The 20,208-nt window shown below is 40.1% G+C and overlaps 1 protein-coding gene across 1 annotated transcript in view; it reads right to left on the bottom strand.

Moving 5' to 3' along the window:
• The window catches only part of thsd7ab (thrombospondin, type I, domain containing 7Ab), a gene marked incomplete at both ends in the record, with an annotated part of 203,187 nt that overhangs the window by 8,292 nt on the left and 174,687 nt on the right, over nucleotides 1-20,208 (bottom strand). Inside the window, 5 exons of the mRNA XM_080471110.1 lie at nucleotides 2,121-2,203; nucleotides 3,438-3,539; nucleotides 8,963-9,136; nucleotides 16,973-17,147; nucleotides 18,854-18,999. Coding sequence (XP_080327236.1) covers nucleotides 2,121-2,203; nucleotides 3,438-3,539; nucleotides 8,963-9,136; nucleotides 16,973-17,147; nucleotides 18,854-18,999 — 680 coding nt within the window. The remainder of the gene's footprint in view (nucleotides 1-2,120; nucleotides 2,204-3,437; nucleotides 3,540-8,962; nucleotides 9,137-16,972; nucleotides 17,148-18,853; nucleotides 19,000-20,208) is intronic.

The raw sequence follows: 20,208 nt of genomic DNA, 5'->3' as shown, positions 1-20,208 counted from the left end.
GTGTCATTTCTTTCTTTCTTTCTTTCTTTATAAATTCCCACCGCTTCATGTTCCCCAAGTAGCTCAGACCTCGTTTGTTGGATGCCTCCATGATCTCCTTTTGAGACACATTTGTCTAGTCTGTGAACATCTGACTTCTTTTACTAATTTAAACACTGAAAATTACAATTAATAAATGATTATTTGTGTTAAGTAGATTATTTAACGACTCCAATTGAAAAAACATGATTCTTGTCTTTAATTGGTGCCATATTTGTAAGGCACTTGCATTTGTGGGATGAGCGGCGGAGCTACTAAACATTTGCCAAACCTTTCTGCAAAATCATCCCTGCTCATCCCACAAATGCACGCTCCATGCAACGCCAAAGAAATCCTCTGACTTCCTGTCTTTCTGTGCTCAGCTCACTCATCAATCTGCACTTAACACAGAGTATGGGTCGATGCCATATCGCGCCTCAGTCGTTCCTACTCGAAACATAACAATCTCACTCTCCTGAAGGTCACGACGCTCAGTTAATGTTCTGTTTAACAGGGGCGTGATTCAGTTTTATGGCCATCTTCAGAGTTTGTGGTGCCGTTGACAAGCATTCATCACACGCAGAGTCGTTTCTGTTGTTTAGTTTACCCTCACCGACATAAACAGGGGGGAGGAAAGTAAAAGAAACAGCCATCAGTGAGACGCGCTCCGATTCAACGGCTTCACAAACCCTCAAAGTGGCTATAAAAGCAGAATCTGTGGAACAGGTGGAGAGGAGTGAATATTATCACTGTCATGAAGGGAATATTCACTGCGGGAGATTGCATTGGACTGAATAAGAGTCTGTTTACACAGCAAAGTGAAAATGTTCTTTACATTATGTAGCAACCAATAACTTATTCATGTCCAACAACTTAAAACCTGCCAACAATTCTGCAGAATTTCAGATCTAATCAAGCCAAAATAACAAAATAGCTTGACAGAAGTAAGCGATAGACTAAATAAAAACTAATAAACTGATAAACCATATTTCAGTGGATAGCTGAATAACTTATTACATTAATAAAATAGCCTCAAAAAGCATTTGTAAATATAAAAACTGGAGCCAATAACGTTATAATAATTAAATGAGTTTCACATCCTTGGATGATGAGAAATCATCCTTGAAGATTTCATGCAATTTGGGCTCACAGTTTTTTGTGAAAATTTGGTAAAATACATCCATGCAAACCTAATAAATAAAATAAAATAAAATAAAATAAAATAAAATAAAATAAAATAAAATAAAATAAAATAAAATAAAATGAAATAAAATAAAATAAAATAAAATAAAATAAAATAAAATAAAATAAAAGCAGACAAAAACATAACCTTCCCCCAACTTTTGTTGGCGAAGGTAAAAAATCCCAAAACAGTATCAACTAGTAGTCTGGATCATTGTATCAACGGGACCACTTTTTCCAGCACGAGAACAGACACTGAGAACATCCCCATCTGGGCTGTGTAGAGTCTGCATGTTCTCCCTGTGCATGCATTGCTTCCTTATGGAACTCTTGTGTCCCCTCTCAGTCCAAAATCATGTGTTTTCAGTTAGACCGCTTGCAATTTTGAGTTTGTGTGCATCTGCTTATCCAGCCACTATCTGTCCTGTGAGTTTAAGTTTGTGTAACTCATAAACTCCCCACCTGGGGTTTGAACCGTCGATATCAAAAAGCCTTGGTCTCACTCGTCATCCGATCACTTCTGCTCCTGTTTTTCTTGTTCTGTGTTTACCAAATTATTCCGGCTCCTCCAGCCTCTGCAGCTGGTAAGCAGCCTTTATTGCCCCACGCAGAATTGTTTCTTTTAAAAACTATACATCATAAAACCCTGAGATCTACCAGCTGTCGCGCGCGGCGGACAGACGAAGACATATTTTGATGGAGCACGGCTGAGTGACAAAAGAATGAGTTTACATCGTTGCGCCGCCATCATTTCTATTCCCCCGCCGCATTCAGATTGGATTCTGACAGCGGCGTGTCACACTCATCCAGGTGTAAGTCCTTCTTTATTGTTTCTTTATTCTGTTTTTATTGGCTTTGCCCTCCATCTCATTTCTCTGCTTTGGATTTAATTGGAGTGTGGGGAGAGAAAAACTGCTCACCTCACTGCAGAAAGACTTCGGCATGAGACAGGGAGGGTCGCAGGAGCTGTTATCCACCGGAGGGTTTATTGGAGGACAACCGCCTGCAGGACAAAAACAACACAAATATGAGCCTATGATGATCTTAACGATGAACACAAGCCACTTGTGTACATCCTCGTAGATCCACCGCTCACTGCTGCTGATACAAACATCATTTCAAAGACATTTCCAAATTTTAAATGTCATCACTTAGTTGTTTTTTTTTCATCCTCTACATTCTGTAAGTACAGAGAATATAGAAGATGCACCAAAGGTTTATTTAAAATTTTAGGTGCGTGAGTAACCACATAGAGATGAAAAGCAGTACAAGCTGCCGTCGCCCACCACCTTTTGCTTCTTATAGAAGTAAGTCCCCAGTTTTTTTGGAACGCTGCGTTATATTTTTTTGACATATTTTGTGTAAAATGTACCTCCCACATAAAGCTGCCACCAATTCTTTAGATTTTAGTGCAGCGAGCTCCACTTTCTCACCTCATAAATAAATTCATCTGCACTGTTTATTGTTCAAAATAGTGTTAGGAAGAGTTGTTGTTTTTTTTTTAAATGATATTTTCAGGCATAGGTCCTTATAGAAACAACTTCAGAGCATCTGCAGGTCCTTAAATTCATACTGCATGGATTTATTTACAAGAGTGTAAAAAAAAAAAAGAAAGAAAAAAAAGTGTAATTGTGCTTTCGATGCTGAAAAAAAGGTGTGTTTATCTTAAAGAATATTCTGAATACAGCACATATTCACAGATATGAAGTGAATTAGGGACGTTAGGCTGGAATGTGGTGGCAAAGTTCTAACTGACACACCAGCTCAGCTGCATTATGAATTGGACCAGTGACAATGAATACTCTTTAAAATTATTACAACTTTTAAATGTGTTCATACCATTCAAATAGAACTAAGCAACCAATAATCTAATACAGTCATACAGTGACATCTAGTGGTCCTCGATGGTATGTACCAGTGTATTTTGATATACAAGTCACTTGATCAAAAAAATAAATGAAAAAAAGTATGACTTATAGTCCAGGAAATACAGTTAAATGTTATACCTTGCAGTTATCTCCAGGTGTTTTGGTGATTTCATTAAAAAAAAAAAAAATTACATAATCCAATGGGGACTCCAATTGTCTTCAGGGTACAACACATCCGCCTTTGAAACATTTCTACCATTGTTTTTCTTATAAATTACTGTTTTATGGATCAACAGAGAAGTTGACTTAAAGTCTACAAATACCTACTAATGTGCTAGAAAAGACGTTTTAACCATAAAACCCCCTCACCAGTGACGTTGAGTCCATCGGAGCGCTGACACCAGATTAAAGGGCGGGTGGTGGAGTTCTGACGATTGGCGCTGACCCATTTGTACTCGTAACATTCGCCTCCTGTGAGCAAAAGAAGCACAAACACAGACAACAAGCATGAAGGCGTGTCGCCAGCGAAGACCATGAATCACATGAGTGACAGATTAATGAAGCAGCTGTTAAGTTATGAGTGTATAATAAGCCGCTATCATATAATATGACTATCGCCGGGTCTTCACAGAAGGGTCCAGTTGGATGTTTTAATCTTCAGTAAGAGCTTTTGCTTAATGACTTTCTATCAATGCTATTATGACTTTATCAATATCTCCATCAGGGCAGTAAATGACTGTATTTCCCCGCGGAGTCCCGTCTAACTACTCATCAGTTCAGCCAATTCAGCCTGCATAAATGAACAAATGAACACTTTAACCTTGAACAAAAGGGAGGCCTATTCTCCTCAGGCCTCCGTACAGAATCGCTGCTCTATCTTCTGCCTTCGCGGGACGATTTGTGAGCGGCCGAGTCGACTTCGCCCCTTTGTGCTCTTCGCTTTTACTCATTTCTGAAGTCGTTCCTCAAATGTGCCCGTCTATCGCCGGATCGCTCACCCCTGCCCGGGCACTTCCCACCGTCTTTCACGAGCTGATTGCCGTTTTACTGCAATAGAGAGCTCCTCTCAGAGGAAGAGCTGAAATTATTTCTGCGAGAAGAAATAATGTCAGGAGGGAGTGTTGGCTGTGGGAAGACGTGCAAGAGCTACAAAGGCTGAGAGATGATTTTCAACCATGTTAACAGGAGAAAGACACAACCAGGCTCATGAAAACGGACTGCAATTACATAGCACTTTCCACCGTAGAGTGCATATCAGATACATCGAAATTATTGAGACGTTCCTGAGAAATGGCAGAAGCTCCACAGAAAAAGACCTGGATTTGAACCGTGGTGTTCCAGCTGTGAGTTAAAGATCCAATAAAGCATCTTCTTAATCTTTTAAATCAGAATGAGTGGCAGGTGGAGTTTGTCTTATTTGAACATCTGACATCGAGGGTCTGCTCTTCCCTTTGCTCCTGAGTTTACAGTGTCATCATGCCGGGATCTAAAGAGCGCTCTGAAATAAAATATAAAAAATAAAAAGACTCTGTATGCCCGTGGGTCTGGCACTGATTTAATCATTCCTCTGTAGGAGTATCATCTACATGAGGTGTAGATTTCAAAATAACTACGGATGTGCCTGAAAGCACAGTGTTTGATGCAAAGACAACCCAAAATTGTGAAGAAGGAATTGCATAATCTGGAGGTATTACTTGGGTGTTGCTTAGTTCGGCGGCAACGTACAGTAATAAGGCAAAAGCACTAGTGGGGATGGGAATTTAAAATGTGACAACCTACAGCTGCAGCTAATTTTATACTGAGTCACTTTACTGCTCACTTTACTCTGCACATCATTCATTTTTGATATATGTTGTTTGTACATGATGTACATAATCGTTATTCTTACCCTTTTTTTTAATGTATAATTGTACTCAACCTTTACTTTTGACCAGTGCTTATTGGAGATATCTATATATGCTCATCTTTGACATTCGCATGTCTTTTTTTTTAAAGCATCTTTATGGATGACAAACAAATTGAATTTCGTACGATCGCACCAAAGTATCACTTCACAATAAACAATAAAAGATTTATCTCTTATTAGGCCAATTTTAGTGAAACCTTTTCATGCAAAATACAATGAAATGCCCCCAAAAACGTTTCTTGAAGCCGTCGCATTATGCATGTTTCTTACAAACCCACTCTTTGAGCCACGAGGTAGATACCTTTCATTCTGAGATCTCATCTCGCGTCTCAGGGTTGTGCTGTGTCAGCTACTCTTAAGAAGTTTGGTTGAAAAATAAATACTTTATTTGAAATTTTTACAATTTCCTTGCCAGCTAGAGGCGCTTGCCGGCAGGTTTTGGCCCACGGCCCTCATGTTTGACAGCCCCGCTCTAGAGAATACAAGTCTATCATGGTGGCGCAAAATATAGAGGAAAATAATTAAGTGACTAATATTGATGACAGTACCCCCCACATTTATTCCATTTGCCCTTCTGATGATATGTGTGACGTTTGAGCTTAACATCTTCAGATTTAGAGGTGGCTCATCACTCATGAAGCTTTACCAATTTCTACTTTGCGAGGACCATAAAAAGTTTCCAGTTCCTGACAAATGTGTTCCGTAAATGTTGTAAATACACTGTATGACTCAGGATTTATAGCAATTTGAGTACAAAAGTATGCATTTCTGTAGAGTAAGATAATTAATTTCATCGACAATGAAGGAGTGTTAAACACTGAACTGAACAATCTGCAATGTATTTCCTGAGTAAGCTGTTAAGCTGTACCATTAGTAAATTTAATGTCAGTCCTATTTTTCAAAAAACATCAGCCAAGATATGGTCAAATTTCTAAATTTATGATCTACCACTTAATATTATTGAACTGAAAAAACTTTTTGTGATGTTCATTTAAATGGTAAAATGAATAGAATTATGGAGTACTATCAATGATTTATTAAGTTAGTTTTCTTTGAATCACTCTATATCCTCATTTGTCCAGAAGCAGCCATATCAAAGCAAATCAATCTACCGGATAACTTCAAGAATTAAGCTTCCCTTCATGTCCAACCACAATAAAGGTTAATAAAACACAACACAGTAACAACAAGTCCACAGGAACCTTAAGCACACCAGAAGAGTTAAAACACCTGCGCTCCTTCACTCCCAGCCTGCCCAGCAGGAACTGATCAATCCACTTGAATAAGGAGCCAAACGTCTTACAAGACTTATGACCAAGTCCCTTTCAACCTGATTCAACTGCTTTTAGAAGTATTCAGACCCATTATTAAAGAGTCGGGAGCCAGGCCAGGACAAAAAAAGCCTTTCGCTGCCTAAAAGCAACATTAGAGCCAAACTACAGCTTTCAAATTAACATATGAGACTTATTCTTTTTGGAATAATGTGGTCCGGGGCTGTCAAGAAGACGACTGAGGATAGAAAGAGTAAATGTGTCTGGATGAGGACTAACAATTGTGAGACGCAGGAGAAGAAAAGATGTTACGTGTTCGCATCTAACTATGAAATCTAGTTGTGAAGCCACGATCCGGCGTTGATCTGGACACATCCTTTTGCATTAAAATGACTTTGTCTCATCGGCATTCAGAAAACATCCCTACAAACACCAACACTGCTGATGGAAACAAGTTTAAGACGCAGGGAAGCAAACATCCAAGAGATTGTGTGTAAAAGTGGTCAATTACTTCAGTAACCCGGTGTGAGAAACTGGTGGACAGAAGCTATTTTGACACTGACATTTTGTTTATATTTCACAGTCGTAATTTTCAATATTTAATACTTCATATTCTGGTCTTCTCAACAGTTCAGTATTTTTACTCTTGTGTTTATTGCCGTCTCTGAGGTTTCTGCTCCACATTTCACTGCTACTAACACTTTGTTTTAACATTGCTCCAGTGTGACAAAGTTCTATTCTATTCTATTGTAATTGCTGATTTTCGGCCACCACGTCTCCAAACACACACTGGTTGGAGTGATGCAAATCACAGAGTGAAGTTAGAATGTTTTATCTCCTATTATGAAAAATGGATAAAACTTTAAAACTGGAGATAAATATAGAACTAGTCTTATTATGTCACAAGGATATTTAAGCATGCTTTTTGTGCTGTAAAAAAACAACAAGCTTATACTCTAATAGTTTGCACCATTAAAAGTGCTTCTGTTAAGAAACTTACTAACATCATTAAGAAGAAGATGTTGAAGAATATAAAGCAGCTAAGAGGAAATATCTAACCTAATATTTGTAGTGGGAAATGGAGAAGTTAACCAACAAAACAAATGAATAAATACACTAGTAGACCCACTAGAAACTTCATAGTTGTAAGATTTTTGTCAACAGTTGAATTGAAATGTACTTCTTGACACCCCCTGTGCCAGTTTCTATAAATAATCTGTGCCTGCACATAGTATAGCATCTTTATTTAAATGTACATTTTCAATGTCAGCTTGTGCAGTCAGACAGTCTCATTGTGTGACTTTTATTTATTCTTGATTGCATTACAGTGCTTATAAGTGTATTTGAGTCGAGTGCAGGCATTTTGTTTTATGGTAATTTATGCCAACACCGTTCACAGTGAGGGATCGCGAGTTGTTGAGCACCGTCGTGGTTTGGGTTTTGTTTCGGGCCATTTGATGTGTCGTTATGGTGTCCACAGATTCGCGCAGCCTGAGGCGTCTGCTAATTCCAACTGTAAACACTTCAAAAAGCGCGAAGGAGAGTGTTTCATTAAGGATTTACTTTAATGTCCCTCGAGCTGTCGGGGCCGTTTCTCCTCTCCTTCCAGCAGAAAAAGAAGAATCTTTCTGTTGTCTAATTGCATTTGAGCTGCGGTGCACGAGGAGATGAGAGCTGCTCGATTCTTATGTGTGAACGTGCAGGCGAGAAGCGTCAGTGTTCTGTGAAAGTGTGCAACTGGGACACGGTTTTTGTTTTTCCCTCACATCAAACCCTCTTCCCTCTGTCCCCAGCCTCACTTTCTCCATCACCGCCCTCTCTCTTCCCTTGTCTCCACACTCCCTCCTCCTCCTCCGCCTTCACTGGTCCAGGCTGGGTTTTTTCTTCCTCCTCCTCCTCCTCCTCCTCCTCCTCCTCCTCCTCCTCCTCCTCCAGTGATGCAGTGAAACCAGGTCAGGCTAGTGAAGACTGCTGTGGGGCTGTGTACAGTAGCGAAGGGAGGGAGGTGTGGGAGGGATCCTTGCTGGTGCTGATTCACAGCCCAGGCTGCACCTAATGGGTGATTAACGCGCCTGGGGAGCTGCTCGGATCACAACAGCAAATGAGCGTGGGGGGTTTCCACCGTTTGGAGATCCGACTGGAGGAATCCCAAATGGGAGCGCACCAATTGACCCATGTACAGAGGAGGGGGGGGGGGGGGGGGGGGGGGGGGACCCCACTAAGCGATGGGAGCAGTTAGTGCTTCTATTTCTCTCTGTCGTGTTTGCGACGCACAGCGCGGTTTGCGCCATCAGCTCGCAGCGAGGAGAATCTATATCTAATCCCTGTTTCAGATCCCTTCCGCACAAAAGTCTGTGGGTTGCTGCTGGTGTTCCAGTTTCCTCTGACAACCCCGAACGTGCAGGTTCAGAGAGGCAGAGAGGCTAAATGGCCTGCGGGAACCAGCCTGTCTGTCTGCATCAACACCCGAGTGCATTCAACCCATCACAACCTGCCACTGACCTCCAATTGCCACCGTGGCGCATCTTAGGAGGAGGCGGCTAAGGGAGAAGGAATAAGTGAATCCAAGTTTGGCGCCGCCAGTCTGCTGCAAAGCTAATCTGTATGCGCCGACAGTCGACTTCCCAAAGGGAGTTTGCTTCTGTTAATTTGTCGGAGCTTCTGGCTGGGAGAGGCCGAAGCTGTCATGTTTTTTTTTTTTTTTAAAGTGGCCTCACCGATGCAGGGCTGAGACTCCCATGCCTGATCTGGGCAGAGCTGCAGGTTCTCCGGCTCCTGAGCCAGCACGGCCCGCGAGCGAACCTGGACCGAGCCGAAGCCCACGCCGGCTCCTTTGACGCAGATGTTGACGCAGGAGCTCCAGTCGGACCACTCCATCAGGTAGCATTCACCTGCGGCGGAGAGAAGACAAGCGTTAGATCTGTCAGACTTGTTCTGCTGAGATCATCGTGACAAAACAAGATGTTTGGAGACATCCGACTTGGACTCCAGGGAGCTGTGATCAGCAGAGACATGACTCATCAAAGAAATACACTCTTTAATTCTGGCATCAAGACGCGAGCAGCTAAAACTCCTACAAGTCGTGGATGAAACCTTCCGACTTTGGGTGTGTCTAAATAGTCCCTCTTATCTCCTCTCTTATCTACTTTCACCTGTTTTTACTTCCTTTGACAACTTTGAATAGACCACTACAGACTGAGAACATCCAGCACGAGTTGAAGTTTTGAAGATGTTCGGACCCAGTGGTTGTCAAGCTCATTCAAATACTTTAACTTAACTCAGCAGCCAATAAATTTGTTAATCAAATGATTTCAATTTGAGACTGAAAGTCATAGCAAGTCCCAGCAATTGACGCAGCTGCAAACAGGCTTAAAAACAAAAGCAGCTGGATTACTGGACATAATCAAACTAAAATAAGTGAAACTCTCCCACTCAGCTGGTTCAAATAGGCCTCATGAACTTCTTACATCCCTCTGGCGTCTCTTTGGTGTTAACTGATCATTGTGGACTCTCACAAACGGGTGGAAAATGACCCGTAAAGTTCATCCAGAGACGACTGACCTCGACTCAGATTTTGAATCTTTGGATTTTTCTGTGTGGGCTCGGCTCCTCAGGCACTGCGGCTCTTGACCAAAAAATAGATCAACATGAGGAACTCGAGACGAGGAGATATGACATCTAAATTCACCCCGGAGTCACTCCTGGTAATAATAATCATAATCTTGTATTACTTTTATCCTCCATCTCTCTTTTTGAGCTCTGATGTCTGTATTTTTGTGTTTGAACCATGCAAATACGTATGTCTGCATTGCAGCTTCAGTGTGGGTGTCTGCAGTGGAAATGTGATCTTCAACACTTTTTTTTTTTAACCTAATTTATCTATAGCTGGGAACAGTTTTAATCGGTTGGAGGATTTATCTTTACATTTGGATAAGTTCCACGGTGCAGGTTGAAGATGAAGTGCGGCTGGGTTTTGATCACAGCCTGTAACTGCAGCTCATCACACAGCGGGGAGGTGAGGAGGGGCTATAACCACGCGGGTCAAGAGTGGCAGTGCATGAAAGTGTGAGTTTTCTTTGTGTGTGTCGGTGATACGAGCCGCCAGCATTTCTGTTCGGTTTTGCACAAACCAAACCCTTGAATTTCCACCCAAACGGTGCCGCCGTGCCTCCCTGCACTGCACAGGGAAGCTCCTGATTGCTGTTTGATACTTGAGCAGTTTGGCAGAAAAGGTTGGACCGACTTATAATCTGGGGCAGAATTTCTCAGAGTTTTGCATCTCCATCTGATGAGACTTTCCCCGCACACACTAGTGGAAACTCATGCCTCACAAAACTCATGAACTTCAAAATCAATTGGAGGTTCTTCTAAATGAGATGTGGGATGTTTTTTCCCGTTCTCTCCCCTCTTCTCTTCCTGAAAGATGAGCGATTGCGAATGATGAGCCAAAATAGATGAGGAGCACGTTGGAAATGAACTCCTGCGTTTTTTGTTTTGTCTCTCTGGCAGAGGCGAGGAACAATAATCCCCCCTTCAGGGACTGCTGACACTGGAAATAACAGATTTATATTTAAGCTGAACTACGTGGAAGCAGACTTCTGTGATCAAGCTGAATCACAAATTGGGGTTGGTTCAATTCCCCGTCATCTTGTTTTACGTTTTATCTTCCTTACAGAAATCTTGTGTCCTATTTACCCAAAAGAACACAACGGGAGGCTGGGTGCGATGTGCAATGATGAGTGCTGCGGTTGTGGGCGGGGTTGAGGGCGTCTGAGCTGGGGGTTGACGGGCGCCGTCCGGCTGACACCGTCTCACCCGTCTCTGCTCTGCAGACAACACATCAAACCCAGCGGCTGACAAGCCTCCGTCACAAAACCTGACAACAACTCATCACGCTCAACCTTTTGAGGTGATAATCCCATCTGTCACGGTTACTTTTACAGACTTTCCCCCCGAACTGGAGCTTGAGATCCTCGCTCCTGAGCTGATATTCTGCTGTTTTAGTGCTGCTGTGCTGAAGAATATATGAAGTGTCGTCAACTGGGTCCTGTTTTATATTGTTTTCCACATGTTTCATGTATATTATATATTAATATATGCTTCTTTACTATATATCAGCTGTGCACAGGATAGACAGACAGACAGACAGACAGACAGACAGACAGACAGACAGACAGACAGACAGACAGACAGACAGACAGACAGATAGACAGACAGATAGACAGACAGATAGATAGATAGATAGATAGATAGAAACAAAATTTTTTTGCAAATGTCTCAGACACTTAAGACACAAACACTTAAAAACAGTTATATAAAAGAGTCTAAAAACAAACAGTAAAAGTATAAAAAGAAAAAACGCACAGTAAACAGTAATAAAGTGGTAAGTTGCCAAAATGCATAAGAACAGTGTATTGAGGTTGCACTGAAATTATTGCACATCATCACCATCATCATTATCATCATCATATGCATGTAATTCTGGTTATAAACCAACAGAACAGCATATATATATATATATATATATATATATATATATATATATATATATATATATATATATATATATATATATATATATATATATATATATATATATATATATATATATATATATATATATATATGTTTTTTTTTTTGGTTTTTTTTTTGTTGATATTTTCCATCTCTTGTAAACACGCAAAGGACTGTAACTGTGTGAATCTGATCCTGAGCGACATTACTTCCATCCTGCACAGTAATATGCAGGTTATGAGCAAATGGGGGATGGAAAAACAAGTTATTCAACTTCAGGGTGCAAAAACTTACAATTTCCTCCAGTCCGGTGTTCAATCAACCCTCTGAGAGAGTTTCTCAAGTGGCCCTCAGGTAATGTGAGAGTTAGACACCAACCATCAATTCTCAAATGGAAGCTGTTATTCAAGCAAAGTATGATGAGTTGCAAGAGAAAACTAAAACCAAGTTCCTATTGGTTACTGGTTAAATTATATTGAAAGCTATCCAATAACTTGAATGTAAATTGAAGATAATCTGCATTTATTGATGCATTGTATCGCCGTTGTTGTTATTGTTCAACTCATGGATGTGTAGGACAAATAACTACGACCATGGTGCGCATGTGCAAAGGCAGAATTGTGAAAAAGTTGCATTTTCTGTTTTCACTTGAAAAAGTTGCTTCACAATGTAAGCCATGCATACATGTTTCCTTAAAAACAAAATGCATCAGGAATCTGACTGAATGAAAGACGTCTAATGATAATGAGGTAAATATAAAATCTTAAATGTGAAAAAATGGAGAGAAAAAAACCTCTCAGAATCCAGGAAATGACGAATGATTGTTGTCTTCTTCTAATCGGTTGAAGATAGCAGCAGAAGATGTAATCACATTAATACATAATGAATCCTCCCTTTGAAGCCCAGGATGTGTCCATAAAGGAGCGGAGCAGCGACTGCTCCCCGGAGCCTGATTGATGTTTGCGAGGACGGTTACATTCAACCCTCTTACATTAAACCAACACCAGACTGTTTGCTCGCTCTGCTAACCAGACGGCGGTAAAACGTTCGACCACGAGCAGCGATTAAATAAAAGTCTGCATCTGTGTGCTGTATAATATCCCACATCATGTAAATCACAACAGATGTCCAGCAACGGCATAAAAGAGTGTGCTGGAACATAATTACTGCCCAATATTAACGAAGAAGAAGAAGAAAAAAAAAAGAGAAAGGCATCCTGTGCTGGCTGATGGTGGACAGATTCTGCCAGGTTTGAGGAGTTGTTACCTGCTGGGGTTACTCAGGCTGAAAATGTGCGCACACATGGCAACACTAACAAGCTTCAGTAGGAGGGGAGGATCCTCCGAACAACACATGGCATCGACATAAGTCTGTTTCTACACACAGGTCTTCTTAATCTGCTTCAGAACTATAATCTATACCTCAGGGAAGGGAATTTCAATGTCTTGTAGTACCACTTTTTGGGATGGGTGGCAGTGCTGAGTGAAAATATGCTTTGTTGTAGGTTGTCAGAATGAAAAAAGCAATAAATCAACAGAGTACAACGACGATTTTTTAAAAATAAATTAGGTAACGATTTTATTTTTGATTTGTTGAAAGTTTATTTATCCAACATATGATAACAGGCTTCGAGCCCATTCACATGACAGCATTTGAAGTGAAAACACATCGATTGAAAAGTGTCGTTTTGAAAACGATGTCCGTAGAAATGTTGAAAATTATGTAGTTAGCATGCCAGGCCACGAGGTGGCACTGTCGGTTGTTGTTGTAACGAAACCACACACAAACACAGGCTATTGACAATAACAACGGCGGGTACACGGACAACCGTGTGGAAAGACGACAAAGTTGGATTGTTATTACTGTGACTGTGAACTCATGACACTGTGGAAGCCGCCATTGTTATTGTCCATCTACTCGCACATGTGTAGAACTTTTTACTATGTGCGCAGTAGTGGTGTTTCAGAAAAGTTCAGTTTCCCCCTCATTTACACAAAGACGGAATCGGAGCGTTTTCAAAAAATTGCATTTTCACAGACTCCGATCAACATCGTCGTATGAACGGACGCGCAAAATGCAACGAAAGCTTTCGTGGAGTTAAGATGAGACAAGAAAGTACAAAAAAAAGTAGTACAAAACAAGATCTAATAAATTAAAATCAACAGATTTAAAAGTATTATTTTTAGGTGGCTGAGATGGAAAATTTCCAAGACAAAAATATATGCTTCAAACTGCACGCTCGCCTCACAGAGAGAAATCCCCCGGTTTGAACCCAAGCTGATCCAATCCCTGCTGTTACCCATAGTTAGCTGGGCTCTTCTCCAACAATCCTGAATTGGATTAAACAGCATAGATGATGGAAAACTCTCAGAAAAGATTGATTAAACAGCGTCTTAATTCGTGTATTCGTTAGCATGCCTTGCTAACTAGCTTACTACCAGAAATAGTAATTGATCCCGACTTCAGAGGCTAAGAAGAAAATCATTAATTGATTAAGCGCATTAGTTTATAGGGTTAACATTAAAATAAATCCCTGTACACCACCAGCACTTTCACCGTGCATTTCCTCGCATGTGCCGGTTAGTAACGGTTTTATAGCAACATTAGCTGCAGTGTCCTGCTCTTTATTGGATCCTGGGAAAGTTCAGACTCCAGTCATCCTTACCGCCATTAACCAAATGATTCAAGTCATCCCACATGAATTATATCATTGAGTGAGGAACCCGACTTTGGTTCGCTCTCGACCACGAATCTGCTCATAAATTGAATATCAAGAAAAATTGTTTTATATCAAAGTGATTTCAAATTGTGGTATTGCCACATTTTTGTTAAAGTTGTGCAGCTAAATTAAGATAAACACAACATATAGTGTAAATATCGCAACTTTAACCACTTGAAACTATGTGTGGTTTTACTTTGGGCTTTTCTTAAAGTTGCACTATGTCGTTCTACTGCTGAGCACTGGGTGGCAGTAGTGAGTTACTTTTGCTGTCTTCCGTCTAGCTTTCTGTGCATTTTGGTTGTATAATGGATAGTTGTAACAAGGCTCACATTGTTTTTCCAGGTATATCGTTTCTTTCACTTTTTTTGTATCTGACTCAATGCACCATCTTGTGGTGAACACTGGTAATGTAAGACGAATGCCGAGATGTAATGCAACGTGGTGGTAAATGTTTCTAACTTTGGAGGTTTATGAAAGCAGAAAGTTAATAGATTTGAGATGAAACATTGATTTGTTTACGTTTAATTTAAAAGTGAGAAACTTCAGACTGCGTTTACGATTATTTTTTTCTAATAAAATATCTGCTTGACACAGCAATTCTCTTATGTAAAGAACTTTTTAAATGTACCACCACTGAACAAATATCTCTCTCGCCTCTCAGCATCGTCATTCACATAAAGCGAATACATGCAAATACATGCATAAAATCCACACTCTATTGTCATTTACAATGCAGCAGATTGTTTTTCACTGCTGTTGTATCATCACTTTCCATCTTGTCTCTTTTTTTCAAGCCTTTAGGGTTGTTGTTTTTTTGTTGTTATCTCACCCACACAGATTATTGATTGCATCCTCCCTTTTCTTTTTTACCGTTTTATCTCCATGTGTGCATTTGAATCACTTCGTCCTCTGTTTTACTCCGTCGTACAAATGGAAACAGATTCAATTGCCGGGGTCACAGCTTTCATTTCGACTCGCCTCTTGGTCTATTTGGCCGGCTGGAGCAGGTGGTCCAAATAGTGTGTGCGCTGCACATAAAAGAGAAAACAGCCCCTGACAGCGGCGCCTCCGGCTCGGCCCAACACTTTTGGTGCGCGCCTGGTGGGAGGCCTGCTCTGCTTTATGCTTTTCGTGTGTGTGAGGCGAAAGGAAAAAAAGCTGTGACTTTTAGCTCAGCTGATGCCTGGTGAGAACTCGAGATAGACGCCGAGAAAACTGGGGGAATGGATAAGAACTGGGAAGGAAATAGACTCAAATGCAGGCCGGATATAGTCGTTATTCGAGGAGCTCTCCGAGCCGCTGCCGTTTACATGACTCAGATTTTTTTTCTATTTTAAAAAGCAGTTATTCAACGCTATGTAATGTAATTTAGCTCCTTCAGTCTGCCTTCAGTGGAGCTGCTGGTTCGGATTTTACAGGTCATAAATAGACGCCGAGCACCAGTGGTTAGAAATAACAACCCGACGTGAAGCGGGAGTATTAATACCGGCTGCTTTGTGATATCTATATCAAACCACTTATTAGTGTCAGCTGTCGCTTCGCCTTCCCACTGACTTTTGCAGTTTGGCAATACAAAGTAGGACTTGTAAAAGAATTATTTCATTTATGTGTGAAGCACTGTAAAAGTCGGACAGCCCGGCTGAAAGTGGATTTTTAAAATTAAAATTTCTTTAAAATGTGTCGACAAGACTCCATTAACTTGAAAATAAATCAGAATTCAGTGCATGTATACCAGGGGACTCCAACCTTTATGATCAAAAGAGCCGTTTTGGCAATTTAACACTAAATACAAATAGTAGATTCCCTGAAACGAAGAAAAAAAACATCTAAAAAAGAAATCACTGTATAAACAAAAAGGTTGCATTTATAAAGTGTATAATTGAGATATTTTATTACATTTCTGCTCTTGTGGCCATTTAAAAAAAAAAAAAAGATTGTTCCTCTTTTTAATAGATTTTCCTGCTTTGGCCATTTTATGCATCTTGGCTATTTTAGCCGCTTTCGTTGTTTAACTATTTATAGCTACTGTGGTTAGAGAAGTTTTTACGATACTCGTCTTTTTTTCTTCCCTTGTTACCTTTTTTCTTGTTGTCCTTACCCACGGTTTTCTTTTTTACTTCTTTTTCCATTTTCATTTCTTTTCCTTTACCTATTTTTCTTTATTTAATTTTCCTGGAAAAAAGAAATTCTGTACTACCAATTTTAATCATTTCATTTTACCCATTTGCACTGTGTTTTTTTTTAAAAATCATTATTTGAGTAGTTTTACCCATTTTATCACCCCGAAATTGGCAGCGCCCACAATTTCATCTGTTTTAACTATTTCACTCTATGTTGCTGTTTTTAGCCTGGCGATTAGAACATTTTTGAAAATCAGTGTGGTATGGAGACAAACATAAAATGTAAGCAAAACGTTAATAAATAAGTTTCCGAAAATGTCATGGAGCCGCTGCAGAGGTCACATGTGGACGTGTCCTCCAGGTGTGATTACCTGGACACGGGAGCGTGCAGGCCTCCTTCAGCGTGATCTGCTTGTCTCCGTCCACGGCCAGCTCCAGGCTGCTGCACAGCTCCTCCTCCACCAGGCTGCCGTCGCCGTCGCCGGAGCCGTCCGACACGGAGCAGGACAGGTTCCTGTAGCGGGTGCCGTGTCCACACACCACGCTCTGGCAGCACCACAGAAGAAGAACGAAGGATGAAGGATGGTGAGTCAGCACAGTTGGAGGAGGGAGTTAATGGACGTTTGGCTGTTTGCCACCATAACTGATGACTTTAAGTAGCCGAGATTGTGACCTCAAGTAACGATCTTGTGTCCGAATCACAATAAACAGGATTGATGATAAATAATGTTTTAGTTTTTTTCTTCTCTATTGATGCTTTTTACAAAGTGCATAAAAACATTAACGGCATGAAATATGAATGAGCGGCTTTCTAAAGCTGCAATCTGAGACGGACGCAGACGACGCTATGGGCCCAACTATTTTGGGTCATGATGGTCAGAAAGCAGTTTATTGATTTACGTCATGAACATAATAATTGACCAGTGAATAATTGATCAGTCGAAGGGAGATGGAGGTAGAAACGTTTGAAGTAAATTTAGATGAAAACAAAAGAAAGTCATTCATATTAGAATCCATTTTAAATAGTACCTCATATATTATTATACCCATTTGATCAATGTCTGAATCATTTTCTAAAAATTGATATGTTAAAAATATAAATATAGGACTTGTAATTATTATCATTATTATTATCATCATCAATATTATTATTAGTAGTAGTAGTAGTAGTCTCAGTAGTAATAGTTGAAGTCGTTGTGGTATACAATAGACTGAGAAATTAAGAATATATGATACAACAATATAAGTATTTATTTTCTATACTTGCTATTATGAGTAAGTAAGTATTAAAGGTTACCTTGTACTCCATGCGAAGTAAATATAAAAAAAATAATTTTTATATGGTTTTGGGTGTTTTTTCCTAATTTTCTCTCCTTTTCTGAGCCGGCGTTTTGTGATTCACGTGTTCAGAATAAAGAAATGAAGGTTGATTAGTCCGATGACTCGTCGCAAATATCACAAACTGCAACGTCACACTGCAAAGCATTATGGGATTGATCCGTTGACTGAATCAGATGTCGTAGGTGCATGTAGACCTGCTCTTCAATGTGATCGCTCCATTCAGTGGGCATGTAAACGGTAAAATCTAAGATCTCTTCATCGGAAAGTACTTAAAAAAAAAAAAAAGGTACAAAAAGAAAGCTCATGTCTGGTTTTAACAGAATGAATGGAGACACCGGCACAGCTAAACCAGCCAGGATGAGAAAAGCATAAGTTTTCTGTCTCTGTTCAGTATGAATAATAAAGGAGGAGATCAAGGAGAGAGAGTTAATTAAGCCGAACAAATTATCTAAATGAATTATAACTGATGGCCTGTCTCTGTATCTGGCCCATAAAAGCAGACCCACGCTTGGAAAGTTTCACTCTCTGTCATAAAGTGTTATTAATCTAACCCGGGAGCACGCAAAGTAAAGCGCCACATTTTTCTTGGCAGAGGTTTTGGTTTACAGTAATGTATCAGCATTAAAGATGCATTAGATTGATTTGCACTGTCCGTCTCTCGAAATAACTTTCTGAGCAGGGATTTGATGAGCTTGTTCATCAATACTAAAGACTCCATTACTTTTTCTTTTTTTTCCCAGGTGCAGAGATCCCTGCAAACCAAACTCCTCCTTTTGGCTGGAACTCTTACGCGTATTGATCCGGAGGCCTGTCATAGCCGCGTTTCTAGCTGCCGACAGACTGAGGTCGATACGGGTATTAATATTTAATGTGCTCGGATTATGGAATTATGTCGTGACGCATCGACTCACCTCCACGCGGCACTCGGACCAGGAGCTGTACTGCCAGCGGTAGCATGGCCGCACTGGGCAGGGCTTCCACTGCTCCATCTGGGACGGGCACGGCCTCCCGTCGCCCTGCGAGGGCTGCACCACCGAGCGCTGCCGCCACATCTTACCTGGAATCACACACGGGAAAACCGTCATCAGATACCACAGACTTGTTTCAATCCAGAAGTGAAAAGCGAATTTCAAATAAATACATGGAATTAAATCAGTGACTTTCCAACTTCCCCCACATGTTTACCTGCAAACATCCCTCGATTGAAGAGGTCAGTAATTTGACAAAATCTATGTTTGATGCTTGTAAAACATAACCTGAGGGTGAAGGTCCTGTGAAATCATAAACTTGTCTAGACTTGAGTGAGCTGTAATGTTCTTCTTTACTCAGATAAAAAAAAGTTTTTATGACGTTTGCCCTCAAAATCTTTAAGGTGAAAATATGGTCACGCTGGATGACTTTACTGTGTCTGTTGTGAGAAAACAGAGCTATCTATAACGTCTGTGTTAAGTCTGCAAAAGCAGGAAGATTTCAGCTTGATCTTCATCCCTTCCGTAGTAATTCTTGGTTGTATGCAAGGATCCCTAAGATAATGTAATATAATACTTAAATTGTTAAGTAATTGTTGTATGCAAGGATTCCTAAGATAATGTTTTTTTTAAGGATTCAAAGGCATTAAAAAGCATAAATCTTGAATTTTGAATATCTGGTACGTTCTCACATGCAGCAGGCAACTGTTGTACCTGATATCATTATGGCTTTCTTTTACATTTCCAGTAAATTCTATTCTTTTATCATAATTTCTGCTCAAAAACATATATATACCAATATTAATATAAGACCTGTGGGTGACTAACACGTGTTTGACATGCCTGGTCTAGATCTTTTCTGGTATCGTACCGCACCACACTTTGAAAACCATTTTCATACAAGTTGTTGTAAAAGGTTGTTTCTCCTCTCCATTGTTGCATATTCTTGCTTTTGTGGAAGTTTTTTAGTAGTTTTTCCCTGGATAATTTATTTTATTAGGAAGTGTAATCAGGTGGCTATGGCGTTACTTTTCAATGAAAATTAAAAAAATATGTCGCGCACTTAAAAGTATGAATATATACTCTTATGTTTAATTTTAATCAATATAACCTCAAATAATCAGCTGAATAAAAAAAATAAAAAATCCTAAAGACTTTTTTCCGTTTAGCCTTGCAATACAGGTTTGCACCACAAGGTGGTGTATTGAGTCACTGAATGATGGCTGAAGCTTTCTGTCCTCTAAACAATTCAATTAAACTTTATTTAAACAGCACCAAAATACAACACAGTCATTTCT

Source organism: Lipophrys pholis, assembly GCF_963383615.2.
Source record: "Lipophrys pholis genome assembly, chromosome: 9".
NCBI lineage: Eukaryota > Metazoa > Chordata > Actinopteri > Blenniiformes > Blenniidae > Lipophrys > Lipophrys pholis.
This window is presented reverse-complemented; position numbering and strand designations above follow the sequence as displayed.